Raw genomic sequence first — 24,655 nt, forward strand, 5'->3', positions numbered from 1 at the left:
GTTCCTTCCACCTGTATTCAGTGCCTCATGTTAAATAAATTAAAAAAAAAAACCAAGGACGGCACTTGGTCGAGCACATACTACTACCAGGCTAGACAGTTTACATTTTGTAGGCTGAACAGAATCACCGATAGGCCGGATCTGCATCCGACCCTTAACCAAAATATCATCGGCTTGATTTTGTCACCTACCCAACTCATCCACCAAGTTTTGTCATAGCTCATCCACAACTTTTTGAAATATCAGGCTATATATCATTTTTGGCCCCATGTATCAATGGTGAAGAATCACTCGAAATGTTTTTTTTTAACTCTTGTATCCACATCCTGATCTGGATTTTCACTTCACCAAAATCAAATCGTCCTGGTCAGACAGCCAACCTGTCCACCAAGTTTTGTTGAGATACCATTGCTATTTATCGTTTTTGGTTCCATCTCTCAATCGTGAAGAATCATTTTTAAAAAATTGAGTATCTGGATCCGTATCCGGATGCTCACCAAAATCTAATCAATTCGTCCTCGTCACACACCCAACCTGTCCAAGAAATTTCGTCCGAAACCGTCCACAACTTTTTGAAGTGTCCTGCTCACAGACAGACTGGGGTGAAAACATAGCCTCCGTCCATCTTTCGTGGCGAAGGTAATATCACAAGGTAAAACAAAAAAAGAAAAAGAAGAAATGGAGCTTGGATGGGAAACTGCATGATATTCCCAAGCAGGGAAAGCCAAGCAAACTTCTGGGAAATTTTGTGCAGCAAAATAAAAATTACTTTCATCAACACAATCAAATAAATATTTATTGTAATACCACAAAGGTGCACACATTATGGAAAACAAAACACCATGACTCATTTAAAAATAAAATTACTTCTTTACCTAATCACATCATAATATATCAAAATAATCACACTTCATGCTATAATGAGATGTGCCCGTTTGTGTGTTTGACTTTGATGCACTCGTGAACCGCTGGACAGAATGAACTCAAAACTGCTGGTTGTACTCGGGGTGTGCACAAAGGGGTTTTAGGTGGTAAAAAATATTCATACTCCCAGGTTTCAGTGGTGTATAGCAGGTCAACACATGTGTTCCATGGGAGGGTGGAAGACCCCAACTCTATCTTTGTAAATGTGTATTGTGTGGTGCCACTGCTGGTGGGAAGAGGAATTACAAGTCATACTAAAATACGCCAATTATGGGCGAACAAACCCGTCCGTAAGGGAAGGCAGGCTCTTTGCTAGTAATTTATAGATAAACCGAGTTATGGTTAAAGAGGCTGCTCAAGAGGCAAGAATACTCTTCTGTGGTGGGGTTGTTAGTTCTGGCGGTGACGAGAAGCAGGGTTTGTAGCAAGTTATGGCAATAGTTGCTTTAAAACCTTTGAATGCTCATGAAAGCAGCTTCAACATCACTCGTTAAAAGCAGGAACTCAAACACAAATCTTCCAAACTGCTGTTGAAAATCCGCACACGCGCAAACAAACGGGTGGCGCGTCAAACAACCAGATGCAAAACAAACAACCCACAAACTACAACAAAACTATAGAACAGCACAATGGAGTGTCAAGACAAAGGTACAATAACAAACCTGCTCTGCGGTAAACAACGGCTCTTGCGGCTGCACACATGACACGATGATGGAATGCATGTCTAGCTGTTCTCTTAGCTCATCGTCATCATCATCATCATCAGGGAGGTCAAGTGTCAGCGATTCCTTTTCCTGCAGAGATTATCTTGAGTCACAAAAAGCTAAGTACGGGCCCTGAAGTAAGCATGTGCATTTGGGCTGTTAGTTGAAGAGGGTAAATTGCAAAACTGATTGCTCACTAGAGAAGGTATTAAAACAAGAAGTCGTTAAGTGAGAACGATTAACAAACATTAAACATTCGATTAGTACAGCAAAATTTAAATATGCATTTCGATAAAATGGACATTATCAAAACTTTTCGACTTGCACTCCTCAAGATAAAATCGCAAGCAGATGAAGAAGAAGCACCAAACTCTCGTTTTTTAAGTTGCAATGTAATGTCCTCAACGTTGATTGGTTGAGAGAAAGAAAGGAATCACCTGATTGGTGGAACCATGGAGCATCATGAATAGGGTAATTCCACCGTAACGGACGTAACATTCAGACAGAACTTATTGGCAGTTCTCAAAAATATTTCATGAAGAACAAGGTTATCGTACCAAATGTATTAGCTTATTTTGTGCAGTGAACACAAAGGTGCCAGGAAATGGTAATTATATGAGATTAAGAATTTTTGCCTGAGTGCTACGGTATGATGAATCTTCGTAACGGACATAACCGTCAAAATACCTGCTTTGGCATGATGATCGTTTTGCTCACAAATTTCTGTGAAGTGTTCTACGACAGAAGACTAAATATGGTATAGGTACGTCATTGTATTCCCAGTATTTATTCGAGGAATTAATGATACACCGAGTAGGCAGTGCCATGGCATATGTAATGTAACGGACGTAACAACTGAGTGTAACGGACGTAACATCTCTCAACGTTTATTAATAAACCTCCGGAAATGCTACCACAATGTATACAGACACTGCTTGATGAAGCGAATATTGCAAAAATTCAATTATTTCAATTCATGATCTGTCATATGGTATATAAGGTTGAATGAAAAATGCACTTTAAAAAAATTTCCACCAGATAACTTTTCCCATGGAATTACCCAATAATGAGTAGACGGAAATGAACCATCATGAATAATGATTCGGCAGTGATGAATAATCAAAGTACCGGCGGAAACGTAATGCTAATAAGCTGAGGGCTAATTGGGGGGGGGGGGGGGGTCATGATGACTCACAGTCAAGCCATCATAGTCAAAATATATATAAAGTTCAGACAAATTCCGTCTACGAAGAATAGGGTTGGTTGACCTGATGAATATCAATGATGGCTTGACTGTGTGACAACTCTACCACAGTCAATGTTGAGTAGTCATGAAAACCACAACCCCCCTCCCCTCCAACTAGCCTTCAGCTAATTAGTATTATGTTTCTGCTGGTACTTTGGTGATTCATCTCCACGCATCATTATTCATGATACTCTGTGGTTCCAGCAATCAGGCAATCCCGTCCTTTTTTTCTCTCAACCAATCAATGTTGAGGCCATTACATTGTAACATTATAAATGAGAGTTTGGTGCTTCTTCATCTGCTTGCGGTTTTATCCTGAGGAGTACAAGTCATAGAGCTTTGATAATGTCTATTATATTGAAATGCACATTAAACATTCGGCAATAGTGCCAACATCCTACGATATTAAATAAGGCAATTATCTGTATGGTTGTATGTGTATATGTTTGGATATGTACGTACATCTGAAAATCATAGAAAAAAAGAAAAAAAACAACCAGGGCTGGCCTGATCTCCGCCAAATTTTGCATACGTGTTGGTAGTACCGAGGGTAACACCCTCCGCCGTGCGAGGAGAGAAAGGGGAAATGACTTGCCAATGCTCCAGAAGGAAGGAGGTGTCTCCAGTAATCAAAATGCACAACAACCCACTGTATGCGACAATCGCCTATGTTCAGCTCTCGGTGAACAATTTCACTGACAAAAATGGTCCAAAAGTGTTTCCTCATCAGGCAGTAACTCTGCTTATGTGAACATCTTTTAAAACGACTTCATCAAGAGGATCCACAGAGGCAATAGTATGCAGCCGAGACCTTTTTGAGCTTCTTAATAAACTACCTAATGGAAATGGTCAAAATAAATGACAGTTTGATGTTTTACATTAATATAGTTTCCAAACAAGGGCACAATGTAGGGTAACAATCTTAATAGACCCGTTTATTATTGGCCATTGCTGACCAATCTCACCTTGTGCTCATTCAGGTTGAGAGAAGGAAGGTAGAGAGATCGTGCGTGGGATGAGCGCCAATCCACCGGCATTACATTCCCATAATTATCGGTGACTTTGTTCCAGAGTCTGCAAGATGAGTCACAGCAAACATCATTACAAGTGAGCCCAATGATGGCAATAAATGGCGCCGTTTCTGGGGGGCAGGAAGCCCCCCCCCCAATAGGGACTAGGGACCAAGCTGCGGCAAGCGATGCGAGTGCTTCAGGAGTTGTGGTTGCACAAGGGAGGTGATAACTTAGCTGGCTATCCAGCAAAACAGGAAAGCAAGAACAAAGCAAGTGGGACAGCATGCAGTGATGAGACAAATGGGTCCCACTTAGATGGACGAGGAACATTAAGTGCATTGCTTAAAGGAAGCTTACAATGTCATAAGGGGTTATCTGTAAATCTTAAAATAAATTTTCTGACGACTGAAAAACAAAATGTTTGTTCATTCGTAAATTATCGGGACTCGTGGAGCAACAAGACCATCATGGAAGGGAACAAACCGAAAAGGTGGAAACACCAACAGCAGAGTAGAGATAACAGTGAGATCAAGGGGAGGGGGAGAAGGATACATTGGGGTGAACAAACAGCATACAAGCTGAATGAAACGCAGCAAGAAGAGGAAGGGGAAGGTAGGGATGAAACAGAGAAGGAACAAACCAACAGACAACGAACAAATTAAAAGGGATGAGGAAGAGGGGGGGGAGAGGGATCACAATAACCTGGAAAAAGGGAGTGCTTGGGAACAGGGTCATTTGGGGTACAATTTTGGTGATTAAACTTTCAAACTCGTCTCCCTCCTCAAAAACCTGGTGGTGCCTTGTTAAGTTCATCTCTGGAGTATGCTCCCCCAACATCCCTTCCCTCTCTTCAAACAGCACCACAATTGACTCAGCTCGTGAGAAGACTGAACGCCTCAATTCTGTCTTTGCTTCCACATTTTGTGTGCCCAACCCCTCGCTCTCTGTACCTAACCGATACCCAGTCACACGAAACTACTCCTGGACTATCTTTTGCACCCGAGAAGGTGGAGAGGTTTCTGGCAATCCTCGACTAATTCTGCAACTGGTCCAGACATCAACTCAAAACACTTAAACATCTGCTCTGCTACTTTTGCACATCCTTTTTTACTCTTTTCACCCAATCACTTGCCTGAGGTAATATTCCATCTGCTTGGAAATCAGCCAACATCACCACCTTACATAAACAAGGTGCAAAAAACTGATCCCCTTAACTACAGACCGATCAGCTTACTTCCAATCATCAGCAAGGTCATGGAATCCATCATCGGAGTCGATTTATAATCCTTCATTTTCTCAAACAGTCTCATCTCACATCACCAATTTGGATTAAGACCGGGTCACACTGCCTTGGACATGCTGCTTCCACTCACCCAACAATGGCTGAAGGCCCTCAACATCATAAATAAGTTCAGGGTCATCTCTCTCAACATATCTTGTACTTCTGATACAGTGTGGCACCCTGCCTAACTCTCTGCCTCTGGAATTCAAGATAAACTTCATACATGGCTTAATGACTTCCTCAAAACTCGAAGCCAACGTGTGGCTCTCAATGGAATCCTTTCATCTCCTCTCCCTGTCAAGACTGGAGTGTCCCAAGGAAGTATTCCAGCCCTATCCTATTCCAAACCTTCATAAACGATCTCCATGACTACAAGTTATTAAGAAAATCCTCATCTCTTTGTTGATGACCCCACCTTCTACCATATCATTAATCATCCTTCAGACAGGCAGGCAGCAGCCTCTTCCCTCTGATAGAATCAGGAGCTCATCCAACATTTGGTATGTCATTCAACCACGGCAAATGACACACACTCGTCCTAACTCTCCGAAAGGAATGTCTGGCAAACCCTCCCATCTACCACCTAGAAAAAATGATAATAATTAGAAAATTAAATTAAATTAAAAAAAAAAAACTTGAAGTTTAGACACCCAAGACTTCAAGGCATCACCATAATTTTTCTTGGGCAGACCACATGTCCAAGCTGGACTTCAAAGCCAGCTTGCTGGGCATCCTTCATCATGCAAGGTCCTTCCTTGGCCAATCTGACCTTTTGACAATCTACAAGGCCTTTATCTGCAGCCTGGACTACTCTCCCCTCTGGGCTAACGGCCATGCCTTACTTACTTACTCAGCTTAACGCCATGGAAACATACAAGACCTTCAAGATGGAATCCAACATTGCTTCAGACATAAAATCCTTCCTTTTCTACAATGGGCTGATTTCCAATCATCAATTTGGTTTCAGATCAGATCACTCTACCCTGGATATGCTGCTTCTGCTCTCCCAACATTGGATGGAGGTCCTCAATGCCAGACATGAAATCAGAGCCATTTCCATAGATATATAGTGTGCCTTCGATACGGTCTGGCACCCTGCCCTGCTCACCCAACTCTCTTCCTATGGTATTGAAGGCCATCTCCACTCATGGCTCGCAGACTTCCTCTCGTGTCGCAGTCAACGTGTGGCCCTAAATGGAGTTCTTCCATCCCCTCTTCCTGTCCAGGCTGGAGTTCCTCAAGGGAGCGTTCTGGGCCCTGTTTGTTCTGGTTTTCATCAATGATCTCTCCGACTCTCTGGAAAATCCTCTTTATCTCTTTGCTGATGACTCCACATGTTATTTCCTCGAGCTCACTCTGTCAGTCTTGTTTCGACGAGAGCTTTGTAAGCGGGCTGCCACCACTTCCCCTTGATGGCCTCTAACGACCGTCCGGGCACGAACTGCACCAACGCTTGGTTGACGAATCTAACTCCGTCGCGCATCCAGTTGTGCCTCACGGACAGCCATGGAGTACACCTCCTCGTCGTCCCATCGCGCCTTCACCCGCAGAGGGAGGTCGGACGCGTGGAACACCAAGAGATGCGCCCTCCGTCTGTGCACCCCGAGACCGGTCCTCATCCCAAAGGTTCAACCACAGTCCACACACACGCACCCACGCTCACGCCCTTGAGCCTCCTGTGGTTCTGGCACTGCACTCTCTAGGACAACCGCAGCGGGCGGAGTCCTCATCTCATCTGTCTATGCCTTCAGCGAGCACTGCAGAGAGTGTTGGCCACGGGGAAGGGGAGTGCATCCCAGACCCTCGGCAAGCCTGATCTCTTCTTGGTACAGTCCCCGAAGGGGACTGCTCCGACTCTCGCGACGTGGACGCGGAGATCTTAGGCATGTTGGGGCCAGAGGCCCAAGGCATCTTGGTTGGACCCTCTGCCATACCATCTGTCATCCCTCAGACCGGTAATCAGCAGCTTCTTCGCTCACTGCAAATCTGGATAAAATCACAAACTGGTCCAACACGTGGAACATGTCTTTCAATCCAGACAAATCTCACACTCTCACAATGTCTCTCCGAAAGGAACGTTTGGCAACCCCCCCTCCCCCCCCCCAATTCACACTCTCAACAATCCTCTGGAAGAAGACCTTTCTTTAAAGCTTCTGGGTCTCACTATCTGCCATGATCTTTCCTGGGAAAGCCACATTTCCAACCTATCCTCCAAAGCCAGTCGCCGACAGGGAATCCTCCGTCGTGCAAAGTCTTTCCTCGGCCCACCTGAGCTCCTGACCACATACAAAGCTTTCATCCACAGCTTGATGGATTGCTGCACTCCCCTCTGGGTTGGTGCTCCTGCCTCCCACCTTTCGCAGCTTCATGCTGTGGAAACCAAGGCATTATGGATCATTGGCATCTCCCACGATGAGGCTGTCTTTGGTCCTCTCACTCACTCACTGCAGGCAGGTCGCTGGTCTTTCTGTCTTCTCCCATCTCCTCTCCGGTCTCCCCCCCACACCCACCCCCGCTGTGTCTGTGATTTGTCCCCACCATATTTCCGCAGGGTGCTCAAGGTCCGCCAACAACCCCTTCTGGTAAAACTACCAAAATCACGAATCACTGCTCACCTTCACTCTTTCATTCCTCATTTTTCCCACCTTTGGAATAAACTCCCTCACTCTGTTCAATCCCATTCTTCCTTCCAGGCCTTCAAAACTGCTGTTCACCACCACCTCTTATCGTCCCCCATCCAAATCCTCGATCTTTTCTACCCCCGTGAATCCACCCCAAACCCACCTCCTTCAAATTCCTGCTTTCCTTCTTGAAAGTCCCTGTAATGTTCATCTTGTATACCCGGTGATCCCCGCCCCATCCCTCTCCCTTCCACAGATCTCCGAATGTCTCTTCTGTTCCCCACTGTTTTGTCCTTCCCACTCCCACCCCTCTTGTCTCATGCCCCCCCCCCCCGCTGTGCGTTGTGTGTTAGCTCTCATTCGAGCCTCGATAAGGTATTAAAAAAATAAAATAAAATGATCATTGGAATCTCCCATGATAAAGCTAAGTCTATGGGTTCATCACTTTCCCATTGCAGACAGTTCAGTGATGTCTGTCCTCCAGCAAAATACAGATTCACTGCTTCCCTCTATGGACTCGTTCCTTTTTTTTCTCCTACTCGTGGAACTAACTTCCACATTAAGTGGAGGAAGCCAAAGCTTGAAGAACACTTTGGTAACATCATTATTGCTAGCATTGATGGAAAGGCTGATGTGGTGACATTCAGGAGCACAACATCAAATATCCGAAACACGTTTTGTGAAGCTCCTAAATAAATGGATTATGAAGCTGAAAAAAAAAGATAATTCTTAAAGACAGCTGTAGAGGTCATCAAGGATGACATCAAATACAGGTGGACTTCCAAAAAAAACAAACAAGTGTACTCATATTAAGGCTACTGCTCTGGAAAAGAAAAGTGCATTTGCACTCGAGACCTGAGTTTACTGCGGACAATTCAAGATTGCACCAATATGTCAGGCCATTTGTCAAACTGGGAAGTTTTCGGTCTCACAGTTCAGATGCATCATCACTTTGGATTGAAGTTAACCATCAATCTCCTGAACAGCCATCATGTACGTTCTTCATATTCTGAAGTGACGGTGTTTGAAATGTGTGCAGTACGATCACAAGATACCAAAATTAATATCATCCTGAGTCACTTTGTTCAGGTTGTTGCAGAAAATGTGGACCACAATGTCAGGACACTGGATGAACAGAACAGGTTCCATTGAACAGGTTCCACTGCGACAACCAGAACTAAGCAGCAGATACCTGTGCCAAGGTGTTCTGCAAGAGCTGTAGATATGGCTGATATAGGAAAGATTGGCATACCTATTTATGAGGGATCTTGTGATGGGAGTTTGTCCTTTATCCACAAAAAAACCCCCCTAAAACTATGGGATCTCGATAACAATTACCCAAAATGAAAGTATATCCCAGGTAATCGCTGTCAATGGTCAATGCAAGATTCACCTGTGTTCCCCTATTCTGCATCTTGGTGAATACCACACAGAGAGGAGTTCTCTTGGTTGTATCGGCAATGTGATGTCACAATCAGCTCTTAAAGAACTACGATCATTGCCATCACAGTGGTCGTGTGCATTTCCAAGTTCAGCAATGGATAGGAAACTGTGACAACTAGGATCCAGAATGATGGGGATGGATTCAAGTGCAGAATCATCATGAGCCACAAACAAGATATTTGCCACCACTCCAGTAGGTTCTTGTGTCATCAGAAGTAACTGCAAAGCAGAATGCGAAACATGTAGGCACACCTGTAAGAATCATGGATTAGAATCTTGCATACAATGAACAGGATGAGCAGGGCACTTCCGTGGAATTCAAATCTAATCAGTTTGTTCTTGTCACCGAAGCAACTCATCCAGCAAGTTTTGTCATAACTCGTCCACAACTTTTTGAAATATCGTGTCAGACATCGTTTTTGGCCCCATCTCTCAATGGTGAAGAATCACTTTCAACACCATCGTATCAAGATCCGGATCTGCACCAAAATTTAATCACTTGGTCCTCGTCACACACCCAACCTCATCACGAAATTTCGTCCGAATCTGTCCACAACTTTTTTAATATAAACTGTTGACAGACAGAAAGACGTGAAAACATAACCTCCGTCCACGTTAGGTGGTGGAAGTAATAACCGTTTTGAGTGACTCATGAAATGGTTAAGTGGTGTCCATTAAACACAACATAAAATTTAAAAAACACACCAAGTAAATTAAGCCTGTGGTATTTAGCATGGCCAGAACCATAAGGATATTCACTACATGGCCAAAAGTATGCGGACACCCCCTCTAATTAATGGATTCGGCTATTTCAGCCACACCTACTGCTGACAGGTGTGTAAAATCAATCACACAGCCATGCAATCTCCATTGACAAACATTGGCAGTAGAAGGGGCCATACTGAAGAGCTCGGTGACTGTCAACGTGGCACCCTCAGAGGATGCTACCTTTCCAACAAGTCAGTTCGTCAAATTTCTGCCCTGCTAGAGCTGTTCCAGTCAACGGTAAGTACTGTTATTGTGAAGTGGAAACGTCAAGGAGCAACAACAGCTCAGCCACGAAGTGATAGGCCACATGAGCTCACAGAACGGGATCGTCGAGTGCTGAAGCGTGTAGTACGGAAAAAATCGTCTGTCGTCAGATGCAACATGCACTACCGAGTTCCAAACGGATTATGGAAGCAACGTCAGCACAAGCACTGTTCGTCGAGAGCTTCATGAAATGGGTTTCCATGGCCGAGCAGCCGCACACAAGCCTAAGATCACCGTGCACAATGTCAAGCGTCGGCTGGAGTGGTGTAAACATGTTCTCTGGAGTGATGAATCACGCTTCACCATCCGGCAGTCCGACGGACAAATCTGGGTTTGGTGGATGCAATGAGAACACTACCTGCCCAAATGCATCGTGCCAACTGTAAAGTTTGTTGGAGGAGGAATAATGGTCTGGCGCTGTTTTTCATGGTTCTGGCAAGGTCCCTTAGTTCCAGTGAAGGGAAATCTTAACACTGCAGCATATAATAGCATTTTAGACGATTCTGTGCTTCCAACTTTGTGGCAACAGTTTGGGGAAGGCCCTTTCCTGTTTCAGCATGACAATGCCCCCGTGCTCAAAGCGAGGTCCATACAGAAATGGTTTGTCGAGATCGATGTGGAAGAAATTGACAAGCCTGCACAGAGCCCTGACCTCAACCCCATCAAACACCTTTGGGATGAATTGGAATGCCAAATGCGAGCCAGACCTAATCGCCCAACATCAGTGCCCGGCCTCACTAATGCTCTTGTGGCTGAATGGAAGCAAATCCCTGCAGCAATGTTCTAACATCTAGTGGAAAGCCTTCCCAGAAGAGTGGAGGCTGTTTTAGCAGCAAAGAGGTGGACCAACTCCATATGAATGCCCATGATTTTGGAATGAGATGTTGGACGAGCAGGTGTCCACATACTTTTCGCCATGAAGTGTACACGCAAGATCATTCAAATCTGACACCAACACCCTGACTACTGCAGTTTTGGAGATGGCCATTGGAAGGGTAATTGACATCAATCTTGGATGAATGGAAATGAGCAATTTTACCCCAGATACATTTATGATATGATGTCCAGGGAGGGGTTCATCACAACAAACCACCATTCTTTTGCAAAACCGCAAATTGAATGAATTATAAACGGCCATGAGAGATGTAAATGCCTTGCACAGACAGGAGGGTTCTCCAAGAATGAATGATTAAATGATCCTGAATGAGACAAAACACGAAATAATTATTAGTGGTTACAGAAAGGGCAAGTTTGAGAAAAGCAAGCGGGGGAGGGGGATAGACAAGAAAATAGGAAGGGGGAGAGAAGGGATAAGGAGAGGGGATGACGGGATGGTAGGAGGGGGATGACGGGAGGGTAGGAGGGGGATGACGGGAGGGTAGGAGGGGGATGACGGGAGGGTAGGAGGGGGGATGACGGGAGGGTAGGAGGGGGGATGACGGGAGGGTAGGAGGGGGATGACGGGAGGGTAGGAGGGGGTGACGGGAGGGTAGGAGGGGGTGACGGGAGGGTAGGAGGGGGGATGACGGGAGGGTAGGAGGGGGGATGACGGGAGGGTAGGAGGGGGATGACGGGAGGGTAGGAGGGGGATGACGGGAGGGTAGGAGGGGGATGACGGGAGGGTAGGAGGGGGATGACGGGAGGGTAGGAGGGGGATGACGGGAGGGTAGGAGGGGGGATGACGGGAGGGTAGGAGGGGGATGACGGGAGGGTAGGAGGGGGATGACGGGAGGGTAGGAGGGGGGTGACGGGAGGGTAGGAGGGGGTGACGGGAGGGTAGGAGGGGGTGACGGGAGGGTAGGAGGGGGATGACGGGAGGGAAGGAGGGGGGATGACGGGAGGGAAGGAGGGGGGATGACGGGAGGGTAGGAGGGGGATGACGGGAGGGTAGGAGGGGGATGACGGGAGGGTAGGAGGGTGATGACGGGAGGGTAGGAGGGGGGTGACGGGAGGGTAGGAGGGGGGATGACGGGAGGGTAGGAGGGGGATGACGGGAGGGTAGGAGGGGGGATGACGGGAGGGAAGGAGGGGGGACGACGGGAGGGAAGGGGGGACGACGGGAGGGTAGGAGGGGGGACGCCGGGAGGGTAGGAGGGGGATGACGCCGGGAGGGTGAGGGGGGATGACGCCGGGAGGGTAGGAGGGGGATGACGCCGGGAGGGAAGGGGGGATGATGCCGGGAGGGAAGGGGGGATGACGCCGGGAGGGAAGGGGGGATGACGCCGGGAGGGAAGGGGGGATGACGCCGGGAGGGAAGGGGGGATGACGCCGGGAGGGAAGGGGGGATGACGCCGGGAGGGAAGGGGGGATGACGCCGGGAGGGAAGGGGGGATGACGCCGGGAGGGAAGGGGGGATGACGCCGGGAGGGAAGGGGGGATGACGCCGGGAGGGAAGGGGGGATGACGCCGGGAGGGAAGGGGGGATAAAACCGGGAGGCAAGGGGGGATGACGCCGGGAGGGAAGGGGGGATGACGCCGGGAGGGAAGGGGGGATGACGCCGGGAGGGAAGGGGGGATGACGCCGGGAGGGAAGGAGGGATGACGGGAGAGAAGAGGGGGGTGATATTCGATAAAGGGATGCTCGGCAGTGTCCAAGTATGGGAATATGGTGACACTGAAGATGCTCAAGGTAATCGCATTAACAAAGGAAAACGGTTAACCGCACTGTTAGGCAAGATCACGTGATTGTGGTGTTTGTTTTTAAGACATGGCGTGCGGACGTGGCACCGCATCGACTCTGTGGTGAATTTCTTCACAGGAAGAGATAACGTCTGGGTCGCCTCACTGTGGTTAAATGTACTAATTAGTTGTGGACACTCAAAAACGCACCACTAGTACTACCACTACAACTGCAACTCGACACAACGGAACCGCTTCCAAGACCGGTTCACACTGAGCGAGCGGCTCAAGACTCGCAGTTTCGCACCACATGAAAAACAAGGGAGGACAAGAGAAACACCCACTCATCATCATGAAGACCGTCCGCGTCGGCGAAGCTTTTCACGGGTGCCAGGACGTCGGTGCTGACGTTCAGGTTGCGGAAACACGCCGTGAGCTTCTCCTCGAAGCCGCTAACCAGATCTTCCATGGACTGGAAACTCAGCAACATGTCTCCGCCACCCACGCCGTTATCGTCCAAGTCGCGTAGCTCTTCGAGCCCCCGGTGTGCTTGCTGCTCGTGGTGTGGAGGGGCACGGAACGCGTTAAACTCGTGCCAGTCCTCATCGAAGTGCGCGAGCGGCGCCGCCATGCCACCCGCGCTGTTGTTTCCCCGCAGCCGTCACTCCAGTTCGCGCGTGCGCAGTCCCGCGTCAACGACGCATTGGCGACCGACTCTTCTTCTTCATCGTTCTCCTCATCTCTTCAGCGTCTTCTTCTTCTTCATATTTTTGTGTTTACCGGCGATATCAGAGCCGCTCGGGCCAAGGCTCTATAAACGCCACACAACCAAACTCATCGGCGTCAGCCAAATACAATAAATAAATAAATAAATATATAATGCCAGGGACTTTATACTGTTCACCCCGTTTCCTTGTTTTTTTAACCAGGTTTCTTGAATTCCGGTTTGGTTGTGAGATTGCTGATGCATGTAATACATTCCGGCCCATGAGCAACGAAGCTTTTTGCATTCCATTGGATTATTATATTATATTAATACGCCAAGCCATATTTTGTGGACGTTTCTCCTCCGAAACAGCCTGACGGATTGTCGCCACTTTCGGCATGCGGGTTCTCCGTGGTCTAATGTACAGCATGGGTTGTGTGAGATCGCGCCAACCGGACAGGTTTGGGAAATTTGGGCGATTTTCTAATTTTTACATTCGTTTTCATGGCGACGTGTGACGTCACCGCTGAGAGGCGTAATGGCGTCATGACATCATCGGTCATTCGCTGACGTCATTACGTCTGTCGTCGACAGATCGTCACCGCTGAGAGGCGGAATTCCCGAGATTGAGGGTATTAAGAGAGGAACAGAGGACAGAGGGAGGGAAAAGAGAGAGGAGGCAGGAGGAATGGGAAGCTCGGAAGGGGTGAATTAGCGAGGAAGGAGGGATGCGAGGAGGATGTGAGAGGCAGAGTATGAAAAGAAGAAGACAAGTGAGGGGTGGAGGTGGTGTTAGTAAAGACAATATTTTATGCTTAATGATCGAACAGACACAGAAACAAACTCATGTCAGAACAGCTGAACACACAATGACACAACAGAGTTTGTAAAGTAATCTGCTGGCAGATCTGCAAAAACTTTAATGTCCCAGTTCCAAAAAAATTGTGGGAACATGAACCAAAAGTAATCACTCAAAACATGGGAATTCCGCTCACGTACGAACTGATGATCCCATCGAGCGTGAACATCGAAAACAAAGCATTGCGACCAGATATCATACTTAGGTACAAAAAAAAGGGAGAAGAAGGCATTGCTTATTGAGATGTTAATAGCAGTGATTTTAGAAGAAACGACGCAGAAATCAGGAAAATGACCAAACACTAACACCTCAAGAATGAAGTGATTAGATCTTGGAAGCTAAAGAATGCAAAAGTTGTACCAGTGATAGTGAGATCGACAGGAATAATGACAAAGAACCTCACAGAGATATTAAATATAGGGGCAGTACCCCTGGTTGCTCACATGGTAGTGGCTGGATAAGATAACCAGGCAACCAGCGGTGGGCATGGATGACCCACAAAATATATATTGGAGAAGAAAGTAAATACCGATGGATAATTTTTAATCCATCCATCCATTGGGACCGCACTCTGTGCAGAGCATTGGTGCTGCCTCAGCAGTCTCCTTGGCCATTGGGCATAATCCTGGACAGGTCACCACTCTGACACAGGATACCAACAAGCTGGCACTCATTTTGCTGACCTCAGAAGGACGACAGGCAGAGTCAACCCCACCTGGTATTAATTCAACAACAAAACAGGATTTGAACTCTGGATCCTCAGTTCAGCACGTTAACCCTTCGGCCAACACCAGGCATATATATATATATATATATATATATATACATATATATATATATATATATATATATATATATATATATATATATATATATATACATATATATATATATATATCTATATATATATATATATATATATATATATATATATATATATATATATATATATATATATATATATATATATATATATATATATATATATATATATATTTATATATATATATATATATATATATATATATACATATATATATATATATATCTATATATATATATATATATATATATATATATATATATATATATATCTATATATATATATATATATATATATATATATATATATATATATATATATATATATATATATATATATATATATATATATATATATATATATATATATATATATATATATATATATATATATATATATATATATATCTATATATATATATATATATATATATATATATATATATATATATATATATATATATATATATATATATATATATATATATATATATATATATATATATATATATATATATATATATATATATATATATATATATATATATATATATATATATATATATATATATATATATATATATATATATATATATATATATATATATATATATATATATATATATATATATATATATATATATATATATATATATATATATATATATATATATATATATATATATATATATATATATATATATATATATATATATATATATATATATATATATATATATATATATATATATATATATATATATATATATATATATATATATATATATATATATATATATATATATATATATATATATATATATATATATATATATATATATATATATATATATATATATATATATATATATATATATATATATATAGATATATATATATATATATATATATATATATATATATATATATATATATATATATATATATATATATATATATATATATATATATATATATATATATATATATATATATATATATATATATCTATATATCTATATATATATATATATATATATATATATATATATATATATATATATATATATATATATATATATATATATATATATATATATATATATATATATATATATATATATATATATATATATATATATATATATATATATATATATATATATATATATATATATATATATATATATATATATATATCTATATATATATATATATATATATATATATATCTATATATATATATATATATATATATATATATATATATATATATATATATATATATATATATATATATATATATATATATATATATATATATATATATATATATATATATATATATATATATATATATATATATATATATATATATATATATATATATATATATATATATATATATATATATATATATATATATATATATATATATATATATATATATATATCTATATATATATATATATATATATATATATATATATATATATATATATATATATATATATATATATATATATATATATATATATATATATATATATATATATATCTATATATATATATATATATATATATATATATATATATATATATATATATATATATATATATATATATATATATATATATATATATATATATATATATATATATATATATATATATATATATATATATATATATATAGTGTTTTTAACGCCAAGAACAAACCTTGTTACATCACGAGTAATAAAGGTTGCGGTCAAGTTTCATAAAAATTGTCTGTGTAGTTTCATAAAAGAAAGCAAATACATATTTTGGGGGGAAAACCCCCCATATAACCCCTTGGACCCCAATTTTTTAAAGTCGTGAACAAACTCTGTTACATCATGGGTGGTAAAGATGGTGGTCAAGTTTCATCGGAATTGCGTGTGTAGTTTTGGAGAAGAAAGAAAATGCATATTTTTGGGGGAAACCCCTTTCTCCCCATGGACCCTCCGAGACCCCAACTTTTTTCAAGTCGTGAACAAACTTTAGTACATCATGGATGGTGAAGATGGTGGTTGTTTCATCGGAATTGAATGTGTAGTTTTGGAGAAGAAAGCAAATACATATTTTGGGGGGGGCAACCCCCCTTAAATCCCCTGAGAGCCAGATTTTTCTAATGTCATGAACAAACTTCGGTAAGTCATGGGTGTTGAAGTTTGTCGTGAAGTTTCATTGGAATTGTATTGTTTGAGAAGAAAACAAATATCTTTGTGGAGGCAACCCACTCCCCCCCCCCCCTCAACCATAAATTCCCTCTGTAGACCCCTTCAGACCTTTCGACCAGTCGCCAGTTTGTTGTATACTGAACAAACACCTTCACATCTGTATTTCAGTAAAGGAGCCGGCCTCAGTGAAGGAAACAGACATGTGCAGCCTCCCCGCAACGTCGTGACGTCATTCAACACGATACTGCAAAAAGGTCTCCAGATCTGCGCTTTTTGGCACTGGACACATCTCCACTTTGTTAATCAGTGTAGCCATTTTAATTGGGTTGTTGGGGCTCAAGAGTTTGGAGTCATCGGAAGGCGGAAACTATGACCGATTATAATTTGGCATGGTACTCATCGCGGATAGAGGAGCCTAAACTGCTTTGGGAGGTTCCGACTCATTGGTACTCGGCGGTCATGGTCCGCCCCTCTTACTAGTTCAATTAACCGACCAAGATGAACCCTCGTCATCTTCGCCAGACACCTTGATCATCCTTGATAACGTCCTCCCAGCACCGCGGAAGATGAACTTGGCCAACCTGAGCGAGTAGTAGAAGGAACAGGCTTGTGGAGCTGTTCATCCAGCACTACAGTGGGGGGCAAAAAGGGGGGCACAGGAGATGTATCAGAAGGGGAAGTGGGCAAAGAAGAAACATTGCAGTGATCACCATCGCTGGTAAGACAAGGGGAGGAAGTATCGCTGTGTTCATCATCGTCCGAGTTTCCCCTCTCTGGTTTGTCCACATTAGCCAGTGGAGTTGTCCAGCTTGTTTGAAGTGATTCCTGCGGAACAAATGGTTTCCTACTTGGAGCACGCTGGACCGAGGGGCCTCGTGTTTTTGCATGATTTCACCAGGAACCCATTTTCTAGAGCCAGGAAGTGGTTCCATACGGACTTGCTGACCCTGAAAAGGTGGCCGCTCTCATGCTACTCAATCATGATAGAACTTTTGCTTGGTCTTTGCCATGTCAAAATGCCGTTTAACCTCATGAAAGCTGAAGAGTTTTGGTTCAAGTAGGTTGCGCTTTTCAGGCAGCAGGTTACGTGGTCTTGTACCCATCAACAACTGTGCAGGGGACAAGTGTAGTTCTTGGGGAGTGGTGCGGTAGTCTAACAAAGCCAGATGTTTGTCCTCCACTTTCTTCCACAATTTATTTTTACAGTTTGCACTGCTCTTTCAGATTCACCGTCAGCACGAGCAAATCAAGGGCTGGAATTAATTTGGTTCATGCAAAAATCAAAACAGAATGATTTAAACTCTTTAGATACTAACAAGGATGCATTGTTGCTCCTTCGACCATCAAGTATACCATGTGTACGAAATATGGATTTTAGAGCATCAATCGTTGTGCGGCTTCTCGTATCCTTGAGCTCACATACCTCTATGAATTTCGAATAATAATCAATCATCAAAATGTATTGTTTTGACTCAAACTCGAATAGGTCCACGGCGACCTGGTTGAATGGTAAATCTAGAATCTGTGTCGGTATCAGTGGTTCTGGAGGAAGCTTATTCTGGTAATCTGCACATGTAGTGCAGTTTTTCACTGCCTCTTCGATCTGTTGGTTCATTGTTGGCTGATAGAGCACTTCCCGAGCATGCTGTTTGCACTTTACAACAGCAAGGTGAAAGCTGTGTATGATGGAGAGCATATGCTGACGGAGACTAGCTGGCACTACCATCCATACACATACCTTTATGGATAATTCCATCAGAGACACCTAACTCACTCTTTGAATCCCAGTATGGTCTCAATAGAACGGGCATTTCATTTCGATAGCTGCGCCATCCAGTGTGGATCATGTCCAACAGAAGTTGAAGCTCTTCTTGGGTCTGTTCCTGCAGCTGGACATAAAAGGTCTGTCTAAAAAGTAACGGGACTGAGCCTGCTGTGTGCTCCACTTACACAACTTGAATGAACGGGTTGCGTCACAATCTTTCGCAACATTCCAGCAATATATTTGATTGGTGATGGTTGGCTGCGCTCATTGTGTGATTTTTTTTAACAGGTCGTGCTTTACATGTTATCTAGTCCGAGTTGTCGTGCTATGAGTCGTGAGCAGAGATCTAATCTGAAGTTTCTTGCCAAGCTTAGCAAAACACGTTCCCAATTCGGAATGCTGAATCAAGTGTACAGGGAAGAAACGATGTCATGTACATGTGCATTTGAATGGGTCAAGAGGTTCAAAGAGGAACAGGAGGAGGTTGAAGACGATCCACAGTCTGGAAGACTTCCAACAAGCAGAACGGCAGACTACATCGAGCGTGTGAAGCAGGTGGTGCGTGCAGATTGTCAACTCACGGTGCGGATGATTGCTGAGGAACTTTCCATCAACAAGGACACTGTCTGGAGCATCATCACTGAAAATCTCGAAATGCGCAAGGTGTGCGCAAAGACGGTCCCCAAACTGTTGGCCGAGGACCAGAAACAGGAAAGAGTCACTGTCTGTCACGACATTATCGAGCTCCTCGAGGACAATCCAGACCTGCTCGGGAGAGTCATTATTGGCGATGAATCTTGAATATTCGAATACGATCCCGAGACCAAACGGCAGAGTCGTCAGTGGAAAAGTCTGGCATCACCAAGACCAAAGAAAGCAAGGTTGTCGAAGTCGAAGGTCAAGGTGATGCTCATCGCGGTTTTGTCATCAAGGGCATCGTCCACTTTGAGTTTCTACCACAGGGTCAAACAGTGAATCAATACGTGTACAAGGAGATCCTCCGGCGCCTCATGAGATCAGTCTGGGACAAGAGGAGGGATCTGTGGGAGAACAACGTCTGGGTGCTCCATGATGACAATGCCCCTGCTCACAGTGCCCTGAGCATCCGACAGTTTCTGGCGGAGAGGAACATGCCAACTCTGAAGCAATCCTCGTATTCGCCAGACTTGGCCCCTTGTGATTTTTTTTCCTATTCCCCAAGTTCAAGGGGGGTGATCAAGGGGACCTGATTTCTTGATGTGGAGGCCATCAAAAGGGCCGTGACGACGGAGCTCTGGAGGATTCCAGAAGAAGCCTTCCGGGGATCCATCGAAGCGTGGAAGAAGAGGATGGACAAGTGTGTGAGACTGGAGGGAAACTATTTTGAAGGGGACAAGGTGTGATTTCAATATATTTTTTGGAATAAAATTTCTGTGAAGTCAGTCCCGTTACTTTTTCGGCGGACCTCGTACCTCTCCTTGGTGATGGAGATGAAGTCTAACATGGAAACCTGCTCCAGACAGACTTCTTGTCCCGACAACTGGTGAGTCTGATAAGCACGAGACAGTGTATCTGGGAGCTGCATGTCGTTGCCACTTTTATACACTGCCTCGAGACGGAACAGCATCCTCTGCAGGCGCATGGGAGCGGACAGAAGAGGTTTTTTGAAAATCCCTTGAAGTGCCTTGTGATCCATAAATACAGTCACTGTCTTGCCAAATATGTAGCAGTGGAATTTCATACAGGTGTGGAGGATTGCAAGCATTTAATTTTCAATTCGAGCATACCGTTGTTCCACCTCCTCGAGGGATCGTGAAGTGTATGCAACCGGCTTCCCCTCCTGTATTAAGGCACCACCAATACCGCATTGACTTGCATCCACATGGATCTCCACTGGTGCCATCATGTCATAGTATCACAGTATAGGCTGCTAACAGCAGAGATCCAATAGTTTATGGAAAGCTTGGTCCTGTACAGATTGCCAGTCAAAAATACGATCAGCTCTCAGTAAAGCTCGAAGTGGTACATTGACTTCATTCAGTTTGGGAATAAATTTAGCCAGGTAAGCAACAAATCCAAGGAAATGCCACACATCCTCTTTATTCCATGGAATAGGCATATTATGGAGGGCTTCAATTTTTGAGAGGTCAGGCTTGAGCCCGTCTGCATTCAGTAGATGCCCGACATACTGAACCTCCTTTTGGCGAACTTTGCATTTTTACATGTTCAATTTGAGGTTGTAGGAAGTAGCCCTCTCCATGACTTGCTTTAAAATGCTGTCGTGATGAGCTCCATCTCGTCCTGCAATCAAGATATCATCCATGTTCACTGTGGCTCCAACAATGCCATCCAACATTTGATCCATGATACGCATTTCTGGGGCACATTTCAATCCAAATGGTCGTCTCAACCAACAAAAACAACCCATCGGTGTATTGAAGGTCATCAGTTTTGAGGACTCCTCATCCAGGAGAATCTGTAGAAACCCACTCTTTGTATCCAATACTGAGAATAAGTTGGCTTTTGGAATGTTGGAGACCATGTCTTCAACCGTCTTTATGGGATAATGTTCACGTTTATTGGCCTTGTTGAGATCTCTGGGATCCAAACATATTCTTAGCTTGCCATTGTGAACTGCAGCTACCATTGAACTGACCCACTCAGCTGGCCCCTCCACTGAAGTTACGAAGCCGATGATATCGGGAAAATATCGTAGCTCTAGGGGAACCGATTCATCAAACGTTGACAAAACCTCCACCAGGGAACTCAGTTGAGCAATGAGGCTAAGCTTCTCAGCAGTCTCCCCCGATACCACGTTCTCCTGATCTAGATTGATCAGCTCGCATGAAGCTATAACGGACCTCCCCTCAAATTCCAGGGAAAGATGTATGGAAGCAATTGGCCGAATGAGATGTGGTTGGAGTAAGTTCTCAGGGTTCTCTTAGACTTGTGAAGTTCAGTGTCAACTGGTAGTCTTTGAAAATCCCCGAGTGTAAGTATATTGCACTTTGCCCCATTTGTCAATATGGAAGGTAATGTTCACAATGCCACTGACTCTGACAGTCTGGGACCATTTGCCATCTGCTAGAGTGCTGATGTTGTCAACCTTGTATTTTCGAAGAACCTCCAAATTGCCTTCAGGTAGTTGTTCCTTGTTTTCTCCAGTATCGACGAGGAGCATTTTGCCCAGTTGCTGTCACCTATGGCAGACCAACACCCAGTGGTTCAGGCGTTTGCAATAGGAACAGGCGGAGCCTACTGTAGGACATTTCCCTTGGTTCGACTGCATGCTTTAAATGCTTGCAGCTGCGATGATGAGGCACAAGGCTTGGGATGCGATTTGCTCTGAGCTGTGATAGCTGACACTCCAAGTTTGTAGTTATCTTCATTCCACACAATGCGGATTTGCTTGCAAGACAACTCAAACTGTTGTCCAATCTCCAGTGCTTTTGCGAGTGACAGCCTTTCACCTTGATCCAGTAACCTTTCCTGCACCCTGGATTCAAAAATGCCATCAATGATCACATCTATTAGAATGTCCTCGGGATCGGCATACTCGCAGTCCATGAGAATAATCCTCAGGTCCTTTGCAAAGTTATCAAAGGTCTCCTCACTATTTTGTTTCACTGTTGACCTGGTGCCGGGTGATCCGCATGTTCTTTCTCGGTTGCACATACGTTTCAAAATGATCGAGTACCTTGTAGGGATCATTTTTCTCAGTCTTCTCCCATCTGAACATTTTATAAATCTCATGGCCATGAGCACCAATCCACCTGCACAGCCATCCGGTTTTTTGCTTAATCGAGTCATTAAATGTCCCGTTAAGAGTCATTTGATGTCCCATTAATTCGAGTTGTTGCGACGTCCCGTTAATTTGAGCCGTTACAACGTCCCGTTAATCGAGTCATTGCAATGTCCCATTAACCAGCAGGGGGAGAGCATGCTCTGCATCTTGCTTAAATAACGGCAACATGGTCAGGAGGTGAGTTTGAGAGTAAAAGCGAGTCCTTTATATCCAGATTTATTTAAATAACAGAGAAAAATAAATTGTAGTCCATTGTTACTCTGATATGTAGCCCAAGCCTCGGGTTCGTAAAATGATTTTATCCATCGACCATCTTTGTAGATCCGTTCGTAGGCAATGTGCTTCATTGTTTGTCACAATCGCAATATGCAAGTGCTTCCTTGCACATATAAACATCATTACGGGGCATTCTGAAGAAGAAAAACACTTCTATGTTTGTATATATACAGTATACTTTCAGAACAATCAGAAAGTGATAAGGGAGGAGTAGCAGAAATAACAAGAACTTTATAGATGGATGAACGGATTGACAATCAGACATCCGAACACCACAATCAATTTAATAAGTCCATCTCTTCGAGAATTGAGATGAGATGACCGAAATATAATACAGCCACAAACTATTCAATAAATTTCATCCCACATATAATTCCCTTTTTGTCATTTTCCTTCACCGGGAAACCTTAACACTCTTTGGAGTTAGTGATTATTATGCTGTCAAAGGACATTCCGAGCAAACTCCATAAATATTCCACACTACAGGGAAAGAATTCCCTTCCAACACCACAGTGGAACCAGATTATCTGCATATATATATATATATATATATATATATATATATATATATATATATATATATATATATATATATATATATATATTGTTGCGGTTCTCGGAGCCGCATGCATACACCAGATAGGTGTCCCAAGACAGTTATTCCATTATAAAACGTGTAGATAGTCCCCTTCCTTTTGTTTAGCCGGGACTTTATTCCCAACAATCCGTTCCTTTTAGCCGGTACATCCTTGGCAGTGTCGCTCGGCTGCATCCAATCCGGTAAAGTGATCCGGTCCGGTAGAGTAATCTGGTTCGGACAAGGCGTACCGAGGGCGTGCTCCCCAGTAATTAAACCATGCGATTAATTAGGTAACCCAATTAACCCATAGATGGGAGGACCATAAGTAGCTTTCACCGAAAAACAACATTGCATTTATATAGATGTTTCAGGGGTATGTTCACAAGCATTGGTCTTTAAAAACAGCTGCCTGTGACAGGTGGAGAAAAAAAAAATTGGCTCGGTAATTTAGAAAACATTAATACGGCAAACCGCTTGCAAATCGGGTGTTATTTCACAAAAACTTGATCAGGGTGATGGAGCACGAACCACTCGATCAGGATGACAGAGCATGAACCACACGCTCATGGCGACAGAGCACGAACCACTCACTCATTGCGATGGTGGATGAACCACTCGCTCATGGGATGGCGCACGAACTACTCAAGCAGGGCAATGGAACACGAACCACTCTCTCAGAGCGACAAAGCACGAACCACTCGCTCAGAGCGACGGTGCACGAACCACTCGCTCAGGACCACCGAGCACGAACCACTTGCTCAGGGCGATGGAGCACAGC

The 24,655-nt window shown here is 43.2% G+C and overlaps 1 protein-coding gene across 6 annotated transcripts in view; it reads right to left on the bottom strand.

Moving 5' to 3' along the window:
* The window catches only part of JMJD7 (jumonji domain containing 7), an 82,032-nt gene extending 57,429 nt beyond the window's left edge, over positions 1 to 24,603 (bottom strand). For 2 of the 6 annotated variants that reach the window (XM_085894421.1, XM_085894422.1), the window contains exons 1-3: positions 13,229 to 13,596; positions 3,840 to 3,948; positions 1,587 to 1,718 (exon numbers count right to left, since the gene is read on the bottom strand). In XM_085894421.1, coding sequence (XP_085750547.1) covers positions 1,587 to 1,718; positions 3,840 to 3,948; positions 13,229 to 13,515 — 528 coding nt within the window. In that variant the 5' untranslated portion in view covers positions 13,516 to 13,596. Of the gene's footprint in view, positions 1 to 1,586; positions 1,719 to 3,839; positions 3,949 to 9,183; positions 9,459 to 13,228; positions 13,601 to 24,468 lie in introns of those variants that run through there. The other 4 variants (XM_085894427.1, XM_085894420.1, XM_085894423.1 and 1 more) reach the window with 4 other exon arrangements.
* Between the last annotated feature and the right edge of the window lie 52 nt (positions 24,604 to 24,655).

The sequence above is a fragment of the Eptatretus burgeri genome, chromosome 9, assembly GCF_056783735.1.
Source record: "Eptatretus burgeri isolate ZD-2024b chromosome 9, Ebu_testis_v1, whole genome shotgun sequence".
NCBI classification, from domain to species: Eukaryota; Metazoa; Chordata; class Myxini; order Myxiniformes; family Myxinidae; genus Eptatretus; species Eptatretus burgeri.